General features: G+C 43.4%; 1 protein-coding gene across 14 annotated transcripts in view; it reads right to left on the reverse strand.

Annotated features, from left to right (window-relative positions):
* Positions 1 to 16,554, reverse strand: part of ST3GAL6 (ST3 beta-galactoside alpha-2,3-sialyltransferase 6) — a 75,166-nt gene that overhangs the window by 15,732 nt on the left and 42,880 nt on the right. For all 14 annotated transcript variants that reach the window (XM_060150712.1, XM_060150717.1, XM_060150707.1 and 11 more), the window contains 3 exons: positions 16,338 to 16,415; positions 10,667 to 10,770; positions 9,389 to 9,452 (listed from right to left, as the gene is read on the reverse strand). In XM_060150712.1, coding sequence (XP_060006695.1) covers positions 9,389 to 9,452; positions 10,667 to 10,770; positions 16,338 to 16,415 — 246 coding nt within the window. The remainder of the gene's footprint in view (positions 1 to 9,388; positions 9,453 to 10,666; positions 10,771 to 16,337; positions 16,416 to 16,554) is intronic.

Genomic DNA, 16,554 nt, shown 5'->3' on the forward strand with positions numbered 1-16,554 from the left:
TATTGCAAAGATCCACACATTTTTCTGAATATCATACGTGACACTAGAAACTCCTCAAGGGGTGTGCCTAAGACTACTCTTAGGCAATAACATCTCTGCAGCTGGTATTCACAGTGCCCCCGTGATGCTGGAAAATGTGAAATGGAACAGATCCACGGTCTGAACCACATACCTTGTAATTCACTGCTTCCCTCCCTCCACAGCAGGTACCCCCATATTACCAAAGGAGTGATTCATCCTCTCCTTGGCTTCATCCACCTGGCCTGGGCTCCTGGCTTCCCCTGTTTCCTTAGTGTGAATCAATAACTTCCAGTGTCCTTTGGGTGACTGTGTAACTTCAAGATATTTAATGAACACAACTTTCATTCACAATCAGCTGCAGTGAATTGTGAATCCCTAATGGGCAAGAATATTATATTTCTGCATCCTCTAATCTAAAATTTTATATGTATTTATATTTTATTTATAAATATATTTATATTTCTGCATCCTCCAATCTAAAACTTCCTGATTCACAGGTTGTGCATTTTAGAAACTGATTTGGTTGTCACCTTAAGTGTGACTTTGTAGCTGGAGAAACAGGTAGCCGTTCTTCCTTCCTCCACTCTGGAAACAGGTAGGGAAATCCATGTGCCTCAAATTGCTCACCCAGAAAACAAGATCATTCCAGAGTGCCTGAACCTGTTAATGGAAAATCTGGAAAGCTGCTGAAATAGTGATGGCAAGAGGTTACACTTCCCCTAGGTGAAAGCCATGTTTCTCGTCAAGTCAGGCAGATCCAGAAGAGTTACTAGCCTGTGCAGCGTGAAACATCAACACCATCAATACAGAGAAAGTAAACGTGAACTGCCCACTTCCAGTGATCTGTGATCTGTCTTCTTTTCTAAATACTGTATGACTCCTTTCAGCAGCATAGTGTATACATTAAAACGTATCACTCCATCTTCAGTGTAGCAATCTCTGGCAGATCCCACTGGTCATATTCCCAACACCCATTACCCCTCGTACCTTTGCTGGCAGAGCCCTGCTTTCACAAGCCTAACAGTGGTGAGTATATTCCTGTGCCAATGGTTGGTTTAGATGTGGTCACATGAACCATCCCTGGGCAATAAGATATTAGGGAAGTCTGTTAAATGCCCTGGAAAAGATTTTACCCCCAGGAAGAGAATGGCTTGAGCAGAACACTGATTTTATCTACCCATCCTTTCTGCTTGGATACTGACATGCGATAACAAGGTTAGGGCGGCTGTAGTCATCTTGCACCTAAGAGGGAAAGCCAGAGAGAGCCGCGAGGAAGCTGCCCTGACATTCCTGAGCCACTAATTCAATCCCATAACTGGAGCCAATCCATACAGACGTGCAGGTGGTACCCAGTACGTCAGCACTCCCGCGGTTTGTGCAATCCAGTCTGTGCAGCCATACGTGGCCTGCCCTGTGAGCTAGATCCACAAACCTGATTCTATACATCTGAATCCACACATCTATGTGATATGGGAGGTAATAACCATCCACTTAGTTCAAATCACGCTTAGTTAGGAATAGTGCTCCTTGCAGCCCAGAGATCCTAAAACCCTGTGCATTGGAGTGGGGTGGAGATCTCACTGCTAGCTGTGGCTCCCCTACTCAGCACCTCTGGGAGCCTGGCCTCATGACCTAACCTCTTGGATCTCAGCATGCCCTTTTACGAAGTAAGGGAATCACTGAGGTCTCAAATGTTGTTAACCTATGTCGCACGGAGCCATCTGTCAGTTCCTCCGACATGTGTACCACGGTTTCTGTATCTCTCTCTATCCAACGTCTGACCACAGCAGTTGCTACAGAACACATATGTGTTCCTCTCTGCCACAAATGACTACTTTGTTGATGCAGAATCACAACCTCCCCTCACCCTCAAGTCCTCCTTCTGGCTGAAAATGCTGCCATGTAAAGAAACTGCAAAGCAGGAGGATGGCCAGAGCAGTGATGCAGACACTGATATCCCTTATAGAGCTTGGGCTCTTTTTAATAAATACACTGCTGACGTCTTAAGTTGTCAAAGACCATGCTCCCACCCTGGCTGGTTGCCGGTGTAACCTGGCTCTGCCACTGCTGACATAATGGATCCTGCCTGGGTGAGCAACGAGGCAGCCTTCGCAAATCCCCATCCACTTAGCAAGCAACTGACTTAACACAGGTGCTTCCGTTAAGGAAGATATTTAGGCTTAGTTACTCTATAACCACCTCTGCAGGACTCGAGCACTCTTCACAGAATCTGGCGTGCTTGCGGAACGCGATGGTGATGGCTGCGGGAGGAGAGCTGGTTCCTATATTTTAAGCGAGAGCAGAGATTTTGTGACCTAGGATTTCGCTGCTCTGGCTGTGGGAGGATGTGCTCCCACTGAGGAGAAAGCAGCAGTCTCAGGACCAGGGTGCAAGCTGGTGCTACAGAGCTCCACACACAGCCAGGAAGGGTCAGGTTCTCACAACATGGGCACAGTGTAGGTATTCTTTGTGATGCAATTCCCTTAAAATATCCTCGATCACTAGTGAAGTTTATAAAAAAGCATGGCCACAATTGTGTGAGCTGTGCTTTGGAGATTAACAAGGAACCGAGTCCTGAGAAATCAAGAGCGACAGCGTAGGGAAACGGTGGCAAGAGAACTAGAGGTGTGTCACCCCAAACCGTTTGTTCTAGGTGTGGCATCATGGTGCCCTCTGAACGAAGTGGCTAGAAAGGAATCTAGAGGGTACCTCAACCATCCCCCCTCCTTTATAAAAGCGTTTTTTGAAATTGAAATATAATTCACACACCCTAAAATTCATCCATTTAAATAATAAAATTCAGCAGGTTTTAGCATATTCGCAAAGCTGCGCCACAACCACCATTATCCAATCCAGAACGTTTTCATCACCCGACGACGACACCCCACAGCCAGGGGCAGTCACTCTCCATTTCCACCCCCATCCCAACCCCTGTCTGTGGCACAACTAATCCACTTTCTATCTCTATAGATTTGTCTATCCTGGCCATTTCATATAAATGGAGTCATACAATATGTAATCTGTGACTGACTGCTTTCACTGAGCAAAATGTTTTCAAGGGCTTCCCTGGTGTCGCGGTGGTTGAGAGTCCGCCTGCCGATGCAGGGGACACGGGTTCGTGCCCTGGTCCGGGAAGATCCCACATGCCGCGGAGCGGCTGGGCCCGTGAGCCATGGCCGCTGAGCCTGCGCGTCCGGAGCCTGTGCTCCGCAACGGGAGAGGCCACAACAGTGAGAGGCCCGCATACCGCAAAAAAAAAAAAAAAAAAATGTTTTCAAGATTCACTCATGCCCCAGCAGGAATCAGTACTGCGTTGCTTTGTACGGCTGAATTACATTCCATTGTACGGGTATGCATTTAATTTATCCATTGAGCAGTTGCTGGACATTTGGTTGTTTCCACTCTGGGGCTATTATGAATGATGCTGCTATGAACATTCGTGCACAAGTTTCACTTGGTCATATGTTTTCGGTTTTTTTGTGTTTTTTTTTTGTTTTTTTTTGCAGTACACGGGCCTCTCTCTGTTGTGGCCTCTCCCGTTGCAGAGCACAGGCTCCAGACGCGCAGGCTCAGCGGGCCCGGCTCACGGGCCCAGCCGCTCCGCGGCATGTGGGATCTTCCCGGACTGGGGCACGAACCCGTGTCCCCTGCATTGGCAGGCGGACTCTCAACCACTGCACCACCAGGGAAGCCCATGTTTTCAATTTAAGCTTTCTATTTTGAAATAATTCTAGATTCATGGGAAGTTGCAAAAATAGTACTGAGAAGTCCTGTGTAACCTTCACCCAGTTTCTTCCAGTGATTACACTGACTTAATTTATTAACTTAACTTTATTAACTAGTAAAGCTGACATTGGTATAATGTGCATATACAGATCCACCTCCTCTTTTGTAAAACCAAGGTTCAGAAACTCCGAAACTTGCCCAAGGTCCCAGAGCAGTTACGCCTGACCTGCTGACTCTAGCAACTTTTCACCAGTACCGCCCCTCTATTTCAGATGGCCCATGCCCACCACCTGCCCTCCCCTCTCCCCGACAAAAGAATGAAAACAAACTTTTCTAAGCTATCCTTTTCTACCCTTAGCATCGCTCCCCTGCTGCCGAAGTTCTGGTCAGACAGCTAGTTTCAGTGTTCCCATAAAAGGAGGAACATGGAAAAGAAAACACGAAAAGATTAATCATTGTTTTTAAATGGTTTGTCTTTTTGGAACTAGCTAGAGGTGGTGGTTGCACAATACTGTGAATGTACTAAGTGCCACTGAATTGTTCTCTTTCAAACGGTTCATTTTATGTTGTGTGAATTTCACCTTAACAAGAAAAAAAATGATTTGTCAACATTTCTTTGAGACTTTTTCTTTTTCCCATACTTAGGATCCTCTGGCTTAGTACTGAAAAAATTTCCTTTTCTCAACTCTCATCCTGATGTTCATGCATAGTATATATGCCAGTTGGCCGCCTCTGTAATTTGCCGGTATCTATCCAGAGAAGATTCTATCCAGATCATTTATCTTTAAGAGGCAAAAAAAAAAAAACCCACAAAAAACAGACGAAAAACCCTATTTAATGTACATCTGTTTTGGTGAATTTACACATGTACCCTGGAGATGTTTTAGTTTAGCCCTGTAAAAGTATTAAAAATGGTTTGAGGTTAAGGATAAAGGCAGAAGCCACATTACATAATGGGGGTGGGTGGGTGATTTATAGCCCTGGAAATCCTAAAGAATACACCCAAAAGAATTTACAGTTCCGGAATTCTCTTCCCCTTACCTCTTCAGATGACACTCAGTCTAAGACATTTAATTGTGGAGTCTTCTGTCTTTGCGCTGCTGGTTAAATGCAAAGGGAGTAACTGGAGAAGAGTGGAAGTCTGGAGACCTCTTAACCTCTATGGACCTCAGTCCTCTCATCTTTAAAATGAGGGGATTGGACTAACAATCTCCATTCTTCCTGCCTCTGACCCTCTCTGTGACTTTACTGTGCTTTTGGGTCTGGCCCTCAGTCCACACAACTGAGCAGGAACAGGTGAGGTGAGGTAACTGGGATTCTTTAGGGAACAGTTTAGCAGCCTCAATATTCACCCCATCCCAACCTGCTGTACCATTGGTCAGGAGAGAAACTCAGAAAGAATATAAAAGAAAAAGCCCAAGATTAACCCTCTATTAAAACTACATACCAAAAAGATAAATAACATAATAAAATACAATGGGGTATGTAAATGGCCTATCATGTGTTCTCATCTTTTCACAGGGAAAATTGAGAACTCCTATCACAAAATTAGGGCGAAAGGCAACTTTCTATAATGAAAATACTTTTTCTAACAGATGTGATTACAAGAAGGGAGGCAAATTATTATGATTATTACTAAGTGACCAAAAACTTTGAAAAAGAACAGATTTGGGGGGGGGCAGGAGAGAGGGAAGAGGGGAGGTAGAGCAAAGCAGCAGCATGGAAGTCTTAAAATTCCTGGGCTCTGCCACACAGAGTTATGGCCAGACACGCACACTCCTGTTCCCGTCCCTCTTTATCTCTGGCCCAAGTTCTGCATGGTAGTGACTTTAGAAAAAGGCTCTCCCTGCCTCACTGAGTTACTTTACTCACATTACCTACCAAGGTGGCATAAAGAAGACCTCATAAGAAACCCTGCTTCAAAACGATCTGCAACCCCAATATGTTTCCACAGCTTTCATCTTCAAGAGAGAAACCACAGTTGGCTGCTTCTAGCACCAAGCTAGGTTGGTATAGTGTTACGTAACTGACTTTAGAATCTTGAATATTTCCAGGCACAGAAACAGAAAATGGTGGACAACACTGGCAAAGACTGCTACTTGTCCCTCAATAACTATGTTTCATTTGTCTCTTAAAATAGGACTCTCTCTCTCTCTCTCTCTCTCTCTCTCTCTAAGGTGGGTGCACAGCCACATGCAATAGAGGCTACATTTTCCAGTCCACCTTCCAGAAAGGCCTTGTGATTATACCCCTAGCCAATGGGATAGAATTGGTGGTTGCTAGAAAATTTTTAACAATCAGTCCTCTTTGGGAGAGAGGGGAGTGATGGGGAAGCCCTAGTTTGCAGTGTTTGCCAATTTCCATGGTATAAATATATTCCCACCACGGCTAATTTCAAGCTTCTACCTGGATGGCACTGAACACGGACTTGGGAAGAGCGGCAGCTCTCACAAGCAAGTCTTAATGGCTGGGGGCATGCCCTTCCCCCTTCATCCTCCCTGCTGGACAGAATGTACATATGACTGGTGAAGTCCAGCCATCAGATTGGACCATAAGGAAGAATAACAGAGTCACAATAGAGAAGCCTTGGGCTCTGATGATTAACAGCTGCTAAGCTGGCCTGAGATTGCTTAACCGCAGGCTTCATTTACATGACAATTGTAAGAAAGAGGAAAAGTTGTATCTTGCAAATGCAACCGATATTTGGAGTCTTCCCATTCACAGTAAAATCTATCCCAACCAAGGGCATCATGCATGCTAAATGAGATAAGTAAAGGATTCAGATTTGAAACAACAAAAAAATGTCTGAACCTTTGTGGGAGGGACAAAAAGAACAGCCAAAGGGGGAAGGGACTTGAAAAGGAGGTTCTCACCTCTCTCCACCTGAGCCCCTCCTCTCTGACCTACAGACCCCTACAGAGAGTGAGCAAGCCTCGGCCAGAAAGGCTTCCTCCTGGTACACAAGGGCCACAGCTCCCGGATCCACAGTGAGGGCTCAGGGAGGACTCCCCGACTAAGGGCGGTCCAGGTCCTCTGCCAGAGAAGGACGGACTGTTCTCACACCTCTTTCTTCTACGGCATTTCCCCAGGCAGAGAGGAGAAATGGGAAATGTATAAGGTTATTTGGGGGGTAGACTGAGTCGACTCCGAGGCAGCGATAGGCAGGTTAGTGTATTCTGCCTTCCTGGGGTTTACTTAAAATATATTTATTGCTCAGGCATGGGCTGGCCTGTTATGATCTTTGGATTGTACCGTGGGTTTCAGACAAATGTAGAATGACTTACTTAAAATGTAGGTAAAATTTATTATTACACGTGAACTCCTCCTAAAAGTTAATATCTAAATGAAGATAATATTGTCACAAGTATATTCTTATCCACTTTCAAAACACTCTTTCTGAAATCTCTAGGGAGCAAGTTTGCACGCATCACACAAGCGATTCAGCAATGCTGAGTGTCTACTGCATCACTGTACTCTGGGAGGATCCTACAGGGACAGTCTCCATTCACTGTATACCTGCACAGTTTCTGCTTGTACATTGATGGTACTTCCATCTCTTAACAACTTCAGACTCAGGAACCTTTGTGCAATCAGCATGATGTTCAGTGCTTCCTCACCACCCGCACCCACCTCCCTCCCAATGCTAGTGATGCTGAGAACCCGACGTGGGTTGATGGTAGGAGCGGGGCGGGCAGGAGGAAAGGGTGGGGAGCAGCCAGACCAAGTCAGCAAGAAGAGAAGAGGTAGCCTGGCTGAGGCACATACAGATGATGAATACCTGTGCAGGAAGAGGCTCTGAAAGCAACTAAATAAAGCACGGCTAATTCTAAGATAAAAAGCAGGCAATGACGGAAGCCTGCGCGCCTAGGGCCCGTGCTCCGCAACAAGAGAAGCCACCGCGATGAGAAGCCTGCACGCCGCAACGAAGAGTAGCCCCCGCTTGCTGCAACTAGAGAAAGCCCACGTGCAGCAATGAAGACCCAACACAGCCATAAATAAATAAATAAATACAAATTAAAAAACAAACAAAACAAAACAGGCAAGAACAAAAGTTCCAGTCACGTCCCATCAAGAATCCTGACAGTATCTCACGTTTACAGGGCCAAGGATTTTTTTCAAAGCTTTGCAGATACCTGCTACAATTATTTAAGGTATAACCATTATCACTGTGAAGTCAAACATCCAGCCCTGGATGGACCCACCCAGGTTCACATCCTGGCTCTGACATTTACCAGTTCTAACAAACTATATATGTTTGCCTGGCCTCAGTTTCTCAATTTAAAAAATGGAGATCATGGACCATACTTTGCAGGGTGGTAGTAAAAAGTTAGACAGAGGGCTTCCCTGGTGGCGCAGTGGTTGAGAGTCCGCCTGCCAATGCAGGGGACGCAGGTTCGTGCCCCGGTCCGGGAAGATCCCACATGCCGCGGAGCGGCTGGGCCCGTGAGCCATGGCCGCTGAGCCTGCGCGTCCGGAGCCTGTGCTCCGCAACGGGAGAGGCCACAACAGTGAGAGGCCCGCGTACCGCAAAAAAAAAAAAAAAAAAAAGTTAGAATTGATAAAAAGCACACATGCCAAAGGTCTGCATAAAGCAATATCCTACAGATGAGAGCTGTATAAATTTTGGTTAGAAAAGAATATATATGGTTGCTGTGGATATGCAATCAAAAATTGAAATCGATTAGGTTGATGGCATAGTTTTAAATTATAAAAAGTACAAACTGCAATGAACCAACATTATTACATAATCTACACCTCAATAATCTGGGCCCCTGACAGAGAAAACTTAGGTAAATTCAGACAAAATCTAGCACTGCTCCTCCAGCTCTGTTCTGTAAACTATCTCCATTTCACACCTCCGTCTACTGCCCCCATTTCTGCACCCACCAAAAAGCACCTCTATTCTCTTGGATAAGAGGGGGAATTCTGCCATTTTCCTTTTTAATGGAGGCCTCACAGCTGCAGATCACCCTTCTCATCCCACTGGACAACTGGCCGAATTCTAAAGTACAGCTTAAAACTTTGTGAAATAAGTCCACCTCTGTAAAATAAGTTGACGTGCTAAGAAGTCTTTGGCAACTCAATTCCTAAGGGGTTAAATGGACACCAAATTTTTCTAAAAACTAAACTGCCTTTTGTAGTCAGAAAATGTGTATCTAAACAAGCTGTTCACTTCCCTCAAATGTAATTCTGAATAAAAGGAAGAGAGCTGCTTCTGAAATCCAATATTCAAGTGAAACAGAAAAGATCCTCATGAGGGAGCGGTTTAGAAGATGTATGGGAAGGTATGGGAACCATGCCATGGAAGGAGGCTGTGAGCTGATTAACAGGGAGTGTGAATTAATTCTTCAGTAACAACAACTTAGAAAAGATGAACGTGGGTTAAAAATGTCCTGACTTGGGACTAGCATGGCACACCATCAAGACTGTCTGCAATCTTTTGAGCCAACCAATTATGCAACTTCTAAACTATATTTGTAGTCTGTTTACTTCAAGTGTCATAGAAATAACTCCTAGGCATTTTATTTATGCACAAAAGATATGGAATCTTCCTGAGTGAATATATTTCACACTGGGGTACATGTTTTGAATCAACTTAGCTAAAACTAAAAGTAAAACAGAAGCAAGAAAACAAACTCACTTGTCAAACTCATCAAAGAGATCACAACTCTGCAGTTTTGAAAGAGCAAGTCGAAAGTATTCGGCTAGAAAACAAATGGAGTATTAGGAATAACAGCAATCATGACTTCTTAGGTACACAGTAAACCACCTTATCCACTGCCCTCCCCAAAACCCACTTCAAACTGGCATGGCCACCTGTGATTTATTCTGTGGTGAAAATTCATGTTACAACTGCAATTAGCCAGCACTACTTAACAGGCGCACTCAAAATGGTAAATGCTCTAAGGACACTCTCCAAAAACCCCAGAAAAATAAGATGCTTAATCTAAAAACAATCATAAGCAAAAATTAATCATATCAGGTTAATTAATCATATTAATTAATAATAAATATTAATAGTTAAAATTAATAATTTTATTAATAATTAAACTATAATTATTAACATTATTGATAATTAGTAATATTAATTATAATTAATAATAAAATAAAATTTAATAATTATTAATTTTATTAATAATAAAATTAATAAATATAGAAATCAATATTCTGCAACTTTAAACCTATTAGATTATCAAACTCTCTGCAATGTATTTTAAACACACACACACACACACACACACACACACACACACACACACACACACACACACACACACACACACACACACACACACACCCAGGATCCAGGATCAGCTGAATAAGAAAAGTCTAACTCAGGAAACTGTAGGCTTGTCACCTCCTAGGCTTTCAGGGTCTCTCAAAATCTAGAATATACAATCGTGCAAGGCAAAGCAGTTGTCAACAAGCAGAGGGAAAATCGTTTCATCATTAGTAAATGGAGTAATTCTCTCTAAATTTAGCAAAAATAAAACATCCTCTGATTAAATTAAAAGATTGACCAAGGACCTAGAATGTGATGACATAAAATAAAACTCATAGGTAAAGAGGTGAAATGGGAAATAGGGAGGAAGTTAACCCATAGGGTTGTCTTGCTAATTCTGAATTGGAATAAAGTAAGGCATTGGAACTCATGAATAGTATGGCGGCAAAACAAAAGTGAAAAGCAGTTTCTCAAAAACAAAAAAGTCTACCTTTTTTCATTCTTTTATTCCACACTGACTCAAAATGAATGGGGATTTATGTGTTAAAATTTAATTCCTTCACCCAATCCCCAAATCATATCCTTAGGAATCATTATGAAACAGAAAGATTAAAAGGCCTTAAAATTATATAAACATGTGATTCACATCACACACCACTCATATTAATAGGGCAGGGTAAGAATAATATTACTGACCTGATGTTCTTATCCCATAGGGCAAATCAAACTTATCGCTACCATAGAAGGAAGCAGTATTTTTAAAATCAGCTGCACACAGAAAAGGGTGAAACTGATGAAACCTGGAAGAAAAGGATAAAGAATGATTTTCCCAAATGTGTATAATATTTGCATGCTTTTAAAATCACAACTGTAAATAACTGTAGTATGTCATTCCTATTGTATTAACTATACATGAATGTATCATTATTTTTAAGATTCTTTAAAAATCATCTTAAACACTATTTAAATATTACCTAGAATGGGATGTGCACTGGAACTACACACCCGGAAGGGAAACGCCTTCCAAGTAGTAAAACCAAAATTATGTAACAGCTTTGGGTGGGGAGTGGGGGGGGCACAAAATTTAAAAACCAGCAAACACCAGTGACAGCCATCTACGGGAAGAGACAAAGGAAGAAATAAGGGAAAGTAAAAGTACAGATGCTGATTCACTCCCAAAAGAAAAGGTACCATAAAGCTGTTGTCAGCTGTGAAAATAAAAACACACTGAAAGTTAGATGTAGCTAGAACTGAACTCTTTCCTGAGGTCATTAAATTAAAATTTACTCAAGAACAAGAACTACGGATAGTTGTCTTCTTGTTGCCTGTCCTGCCCCCCTGCTCCACTCGGGTACTCTCTCAGACAACAATGTTTGATGCGGCGCCTGCTTTTTCTGTTTTTTCCCTCACTTTTAGCTCCTGGCACAGAGTAGGCAGATAACATACATTTAAGAAATGACTGAATGGGCTTCCCTGGTGGCGCAGTGGTTGAGAGTCCGCCTGCCGATGCAGGGGACACGGGTTCGTGCCCCGGTCCGGGAAGATCCCACATGCCGCGGAGCGGCTGGGCCCGTGAGCCATGGCCGCTGAGCCTGCGCGTCCGGAGCCTGTGCTCCGCAATGGGAGAGGCCACAACAGTGAGAGGCCCGCGTACCGCAAAAAAAAAAAAAAAAAAAAAAAAAAAAAGACAAGACTGAATGAATTTCAACTCCAAACTAATTCTTTATGGGACCATTATGAATTAGAAAGAAATGTTTTTTTTAATTAAAGAGAAGGAACAGGGACTTCCCTTGTGGTCCAGTGGTTAAGACTTCACCTTCCAATGCAGGGGGTGCGGGTTCAATCCCTGGTCAGGGAGCTAAAATCCCACATGCCTCCGGGCCAAAACCCCAAAACATAAAACAGAAGCAGTGTTGTAACAAATTCAATAAAGACTTTGAAAACGTCCACATCAACAAAAAAAAGGGGGGGGGGCTTCCCTGGTGGCGCAGAGGTTCAGAATCTTCCTGCTAATGCAGGGGACACGGGTTCGAGCCCTGGTCTGGGAAGATCCCACATGCCGAGGAGCAACTAGGCCCGTGAGCCACAACTACTCAGCCTGCGCGTCTGGAGCCTGTGCTCCGCAACAACAGAGGCCGCGATAGTGAGAGGTCCGTGCACCTCGATGAAGAGTGGCCCCCGCTTGCCACAACTAGAGAAAGCCCTCGCACAGAAACGGAGACCCAACACAGCCAAATAAATAAATAATTTTTTTTTTTTTTATAAAAAGAGAGATAAGGAAGAGGTAAAGCACATATTAAAATGCCATTTCCACCTACCAGGACTAGGTACTGCAGAGCAAGTCAAGCTAACCCTTATCCCATCCCCAACACATGGCCCCTTCTCTCCGGCCTTATCAGTTTTGTTCTTCCTTAGTATAAAAATTGCAGGTGGAGATCAGAGCGCCCCTGCGGTTTCAGAGGCTGCATGACAAAATGAAAATAAACAGCAGTAGAGTAGGGACAAATTAGCTTCAGCTTGATCCTGGCTTTGCTACCCAGGAACCACTAACCTTGGCAAGTCACAGGAGCTCAAGATCTTTAGAGCTGAGCTAAGAACTTATACCATATTCAGACTAAGCAAAGAGGTGAGAAACTAGCCCTTCCTACTCGAGAGGGGTGTGCGTGCTAGATTCAGTTGTGACAAGTGTTAGCAGCCTCAGGGGTCCAGCCAACTTCAAAAGGTCATTATCTGTATCAGGGTTGATCCCTAAGCTTAGGATCTGCTCTGGGAAGAGGAAGTGTCAGGTCACCTGACTTAAGATTGAGAGGAGATTCAAGATCTTCCCAGGTTTCCTTGGGAAAGTAAACCACAGATGACTTTGCACCTTGAGGTGAAAGCAATAAAGGACGCTATTCTTCGGAGTTGGTGGGAGTGATAATGATGGTAACTGATGATTAACGTCTACTGCCAGTCACACCTTGTACTAGGTGACTTACATTTTATTTCTAAATGAAATAACTGTTAAGCACTGTGGCAAAGAACAGTGGCCTGCCATTTCAGTAAACAAAGGATGCTGAAGCCCATCAAGCCTTCGGCTACTGCAGCCGCCACCCAACTGTGCACGCTGAGGGGAATTCAGGAGGAAGGAAAACAGGATACTGGTCCCAGATCGCTGAGGTGCGTATCAAAGGAATAATTCCAATAATACAGTTTCTTGCATCTTCCCACACATAGAAAAGGGGTAAATTTATTATCTTGAGATGTCTGTTTTTTCTTTAATTAGCAGTAATCCTTTTTTTTTTAATTTATTTATTTTATTTATTTTTGGCTGCATTGGGTCTTCGTTGCTGCACATGGGCTTTCTCTAGTTGCAGTGAGCAGGGGCTACTCTTCATTGCAGGCTTCTCATTGCAGTGGCTTCTCTTGTTGCGGAGCATGGGCTCTAGAGCGCAGGCTCAGTAGTTGTGGCTCGTGGGCTCTAGAGCGCAGGCTCAGTGGTTGTGGCGCGTAGGCTCAGTAGTTGTGGTGCACGGGCTTAGTTGCTCCATGGCATGTGGGATCTTCCTGGACCAGGGCTTGAACCCGTGTCCCCTGCATTGGCAGGCAGATTCTTAACCACTGCGCCACCAGGGAAGTCCAGCAGTAATCTTTTTATGTTCGACTCCCTGTTTTTTTGTTCCCCAAAACTCCTACAAATCCTGGCTCCTCCCTCTTTGGAACAGTCCCTCAGAGCTATCTGAGAGGCTGTATCCCAGGCTTAAGTCCTCAGTAACATCCCAAACAAAACATAATTCTCAACTTTTAGGTTGTGGTTTTTTTTTTAGTCGATAACTCCATGTCTCACACAGAGTAGGGGCTCAATAAGTATCTGCCTTATCTGTAATAATTATATATTACATCGTATTATGTTACAGTACGTTATATTACATTATAATGATCATCTTTGCTGTTGTTACTCCTACAAAAGCCTGGAAAGGAAGGTAAATTCTACTAACCAATTTAGACTGTGGAGAAAAAAAATGTGGCCTGCCATTCCAGTAAACAAAGGATGTTGAGGCCAGCAAGCCTTCAGCCCACTGCAGCCGCCCCAGATGGTACACCCCGAGGGGGATACACGGTGGAGAAAAACAGGATGCTGCCCCTAGATAGTTAAGGTGCATAACAAAAGGAATAATTTCAATAAGCCCAGACTCCTGCATCTTCCTATTCATAGAGAAGCACTAAAATCATTAACTTGAGATGTCTGCTTTTTTGTGATTAGCAGTCATCTTTTGATACCTGACTGTTAAGGGAAACACTGACTGAAACCGCCTGCCCTGACCAGGCAAAGACAGTAACAATTTGCATGAGTTATTTTACAACAGGAAGTCCTGGTAAGGAACACGGAACTAATGAGGCACCATCAACTGGAAGAATTCGGGAAAGGTCAAAAAGACGGAGAAGACGCCAGTCCACGTGTCCTACCAACCTCCCAGAATCCTCCTCGCTGGAATCCATCCTGGCTGAGTGATGCGTGCACCACGAGAAAGGACCCTGAGTCCGAATGACTGGCCAGAGACAATCCGGAAACTAACCCCATTACCATAAAACCTGAGACTGCGAGCCACGTGGCAGAGCAATCCTCCTGGGTTCCCTTACCCTGTTGCTCTCCGCCCCGGCGCCCCTTCGCAATAACGTCTCTTGCTTTGTCAGCACGTGTGTCTCCTCAGACAATACATTTCCGAGTGTTACACAAGAGCTCACTCTAGGACCGTGGAAGGGGTCTCCCTTCCTGCAACATGACTACATGTCTGTCTTTTTCAGCAAAAACTCCAATATTTCCTCCCTTACCTCTTTGGAACTGTTCCTCAGAGCTATATGAGAGGCTGCCATCCCAGGCTACAGTCCTCAGTAAGGTCCCCAAATAAAACATTCTCAACTTTTAGGCTGTGCTTTTTTTTTTTTTTTTTTCAGTCGACGAGACAAAGAAACCAAAGCTATAAAAAGTGAAGTCACTATTATCTGGAGTCACTAACCCATACCTGACAAAGATGAAACCACACCCAAGCTCAATGCTAAGGAAACGTGTCCTCTTCATAGCACTGCAGGTAACTCCGCCAGGTTTCCCAGCAGAGCTTCTCCTGATGGCTACTGCAAAGGAGGGAGCTCTGCCTCCAGGGAATACTATTCACGTGACAAATGTGCAGACTTACACACCTGCTGAGCAATCTTTCATAAATACTCTAACCCCTTTGGGTTTTCTCAGAAAGAAAATGCCTTTTCTCTCGAAAGCTGAAGAGTACTTTGATTCTAGAGTAGCACTTTGAAGCTGCAGTCTGCAACCCATGGGTGGCTCATGAAGTCAATTTTGCGAGTCATGGTCAGCTCATTTTTAAAAAGTGAATAGAACAGAATACAGGGTATCTGGAGTAGGAAAGGTAAAAATTCTTTCTTTTTTTTATTATAAATATGTATGGATACTAAGTTCCAAAGCAAAATGTATTTCTTACTATGGGTCATGGTTTAAAAAAAAAAAAAAAAGTTTAACATCACTCTTCTAGTTTTGCAGTGATCCTAACTGGACACACACCCACAGATTGACTACAAGCAGCCGTGGCACACCTGTAGTCAGATGTAAAAATATTTTATGTATCTAAAGTTTTCCAGAAGGTTGGCTGATTTTTAAAGGGACCTGTAGCCCCAAAAGGTTAAGAACCAGTCATGGAGAGATACAGTAATACGATAAAAGAAAATAAGAAAAGACAATGTTAATTTTAGATCCTTAAAAGATAAAATGCTGAAAAGCTTGTATGTGTTTTACACACTTCAACATGCCCAGACCCGACTGTCATTGATTTCTATTAATCTGGAAGCATTTTGACCAGCACTCTATCAAAGCAGTGGTGACAAAGAAAAAGAATGTTTATGGATGGAAGAGTAAATTCTCTACAAATCCTGACAACCATAATGAACAATCATTATTTACATTCTATGTAGTTCATTAAAAGTCTGTGAAAGGAAAATATCTACTGTAAACTTTAACCTAGAAGTTAAATAAAAATAACAAGGGTGGAAAATAACATGGGAACAAGGGTGGGGAAAGAAAACCCTAAAAGGACAGTGCACTCTTTTATGATCAAACACAAACAGACCTCTCTAATCTCACCTGTGTGAAAAGAATACTGGTCTGACTGAGTTCTTCAATGCCTTTTCTTAAAATATATGCAGAGTTCTGACTAAAAGCACAAAAAGACACAGGATAGTCAAGCTCTTCCTTAAATGTAGGATAACCATATTATGTACTTATACTGCTAAGATTTGCATGAAAAAAAGCAAACAAGTGTGAAGAATGATTACAAACACATTTTGAACATTTTGTGTGCCACGGTTTCTTTTGTATTTTTACCTCAGGAGAGAGGCAAAAGCTGGCTTTGATAAACAAGGCTGGATCTTATTTCTCTTCTTCATTTCCACAGGTGGCACCCTATGAGACAAAAATAGCATCAGTCAGAAACCAGAACTAGGAAGACGTCCCAAAGGGAAGAAAATGCCCTGGGAGCCCACGCGGTGCCACCAGTGAGAGGCTTCTCAGGCAGGGAATAGAAACGCTCACCGCAGCCCCT

Source organism: Lagenorhynchus albirostris, chromosome 5 (assembly GCF_949774975.1).
Source record: "Lagenorhynchus albirostris chromosome 5, mLagAlb1.1, whole genome shotgun sequence".
NCBI classification, from domain to species: Eukaryota; Metazoa; Chordata; class Mammalia; order Artiodactyla; family Delphinidae; genus Lagenorhynchus; species Lagenorhynchus albirostris.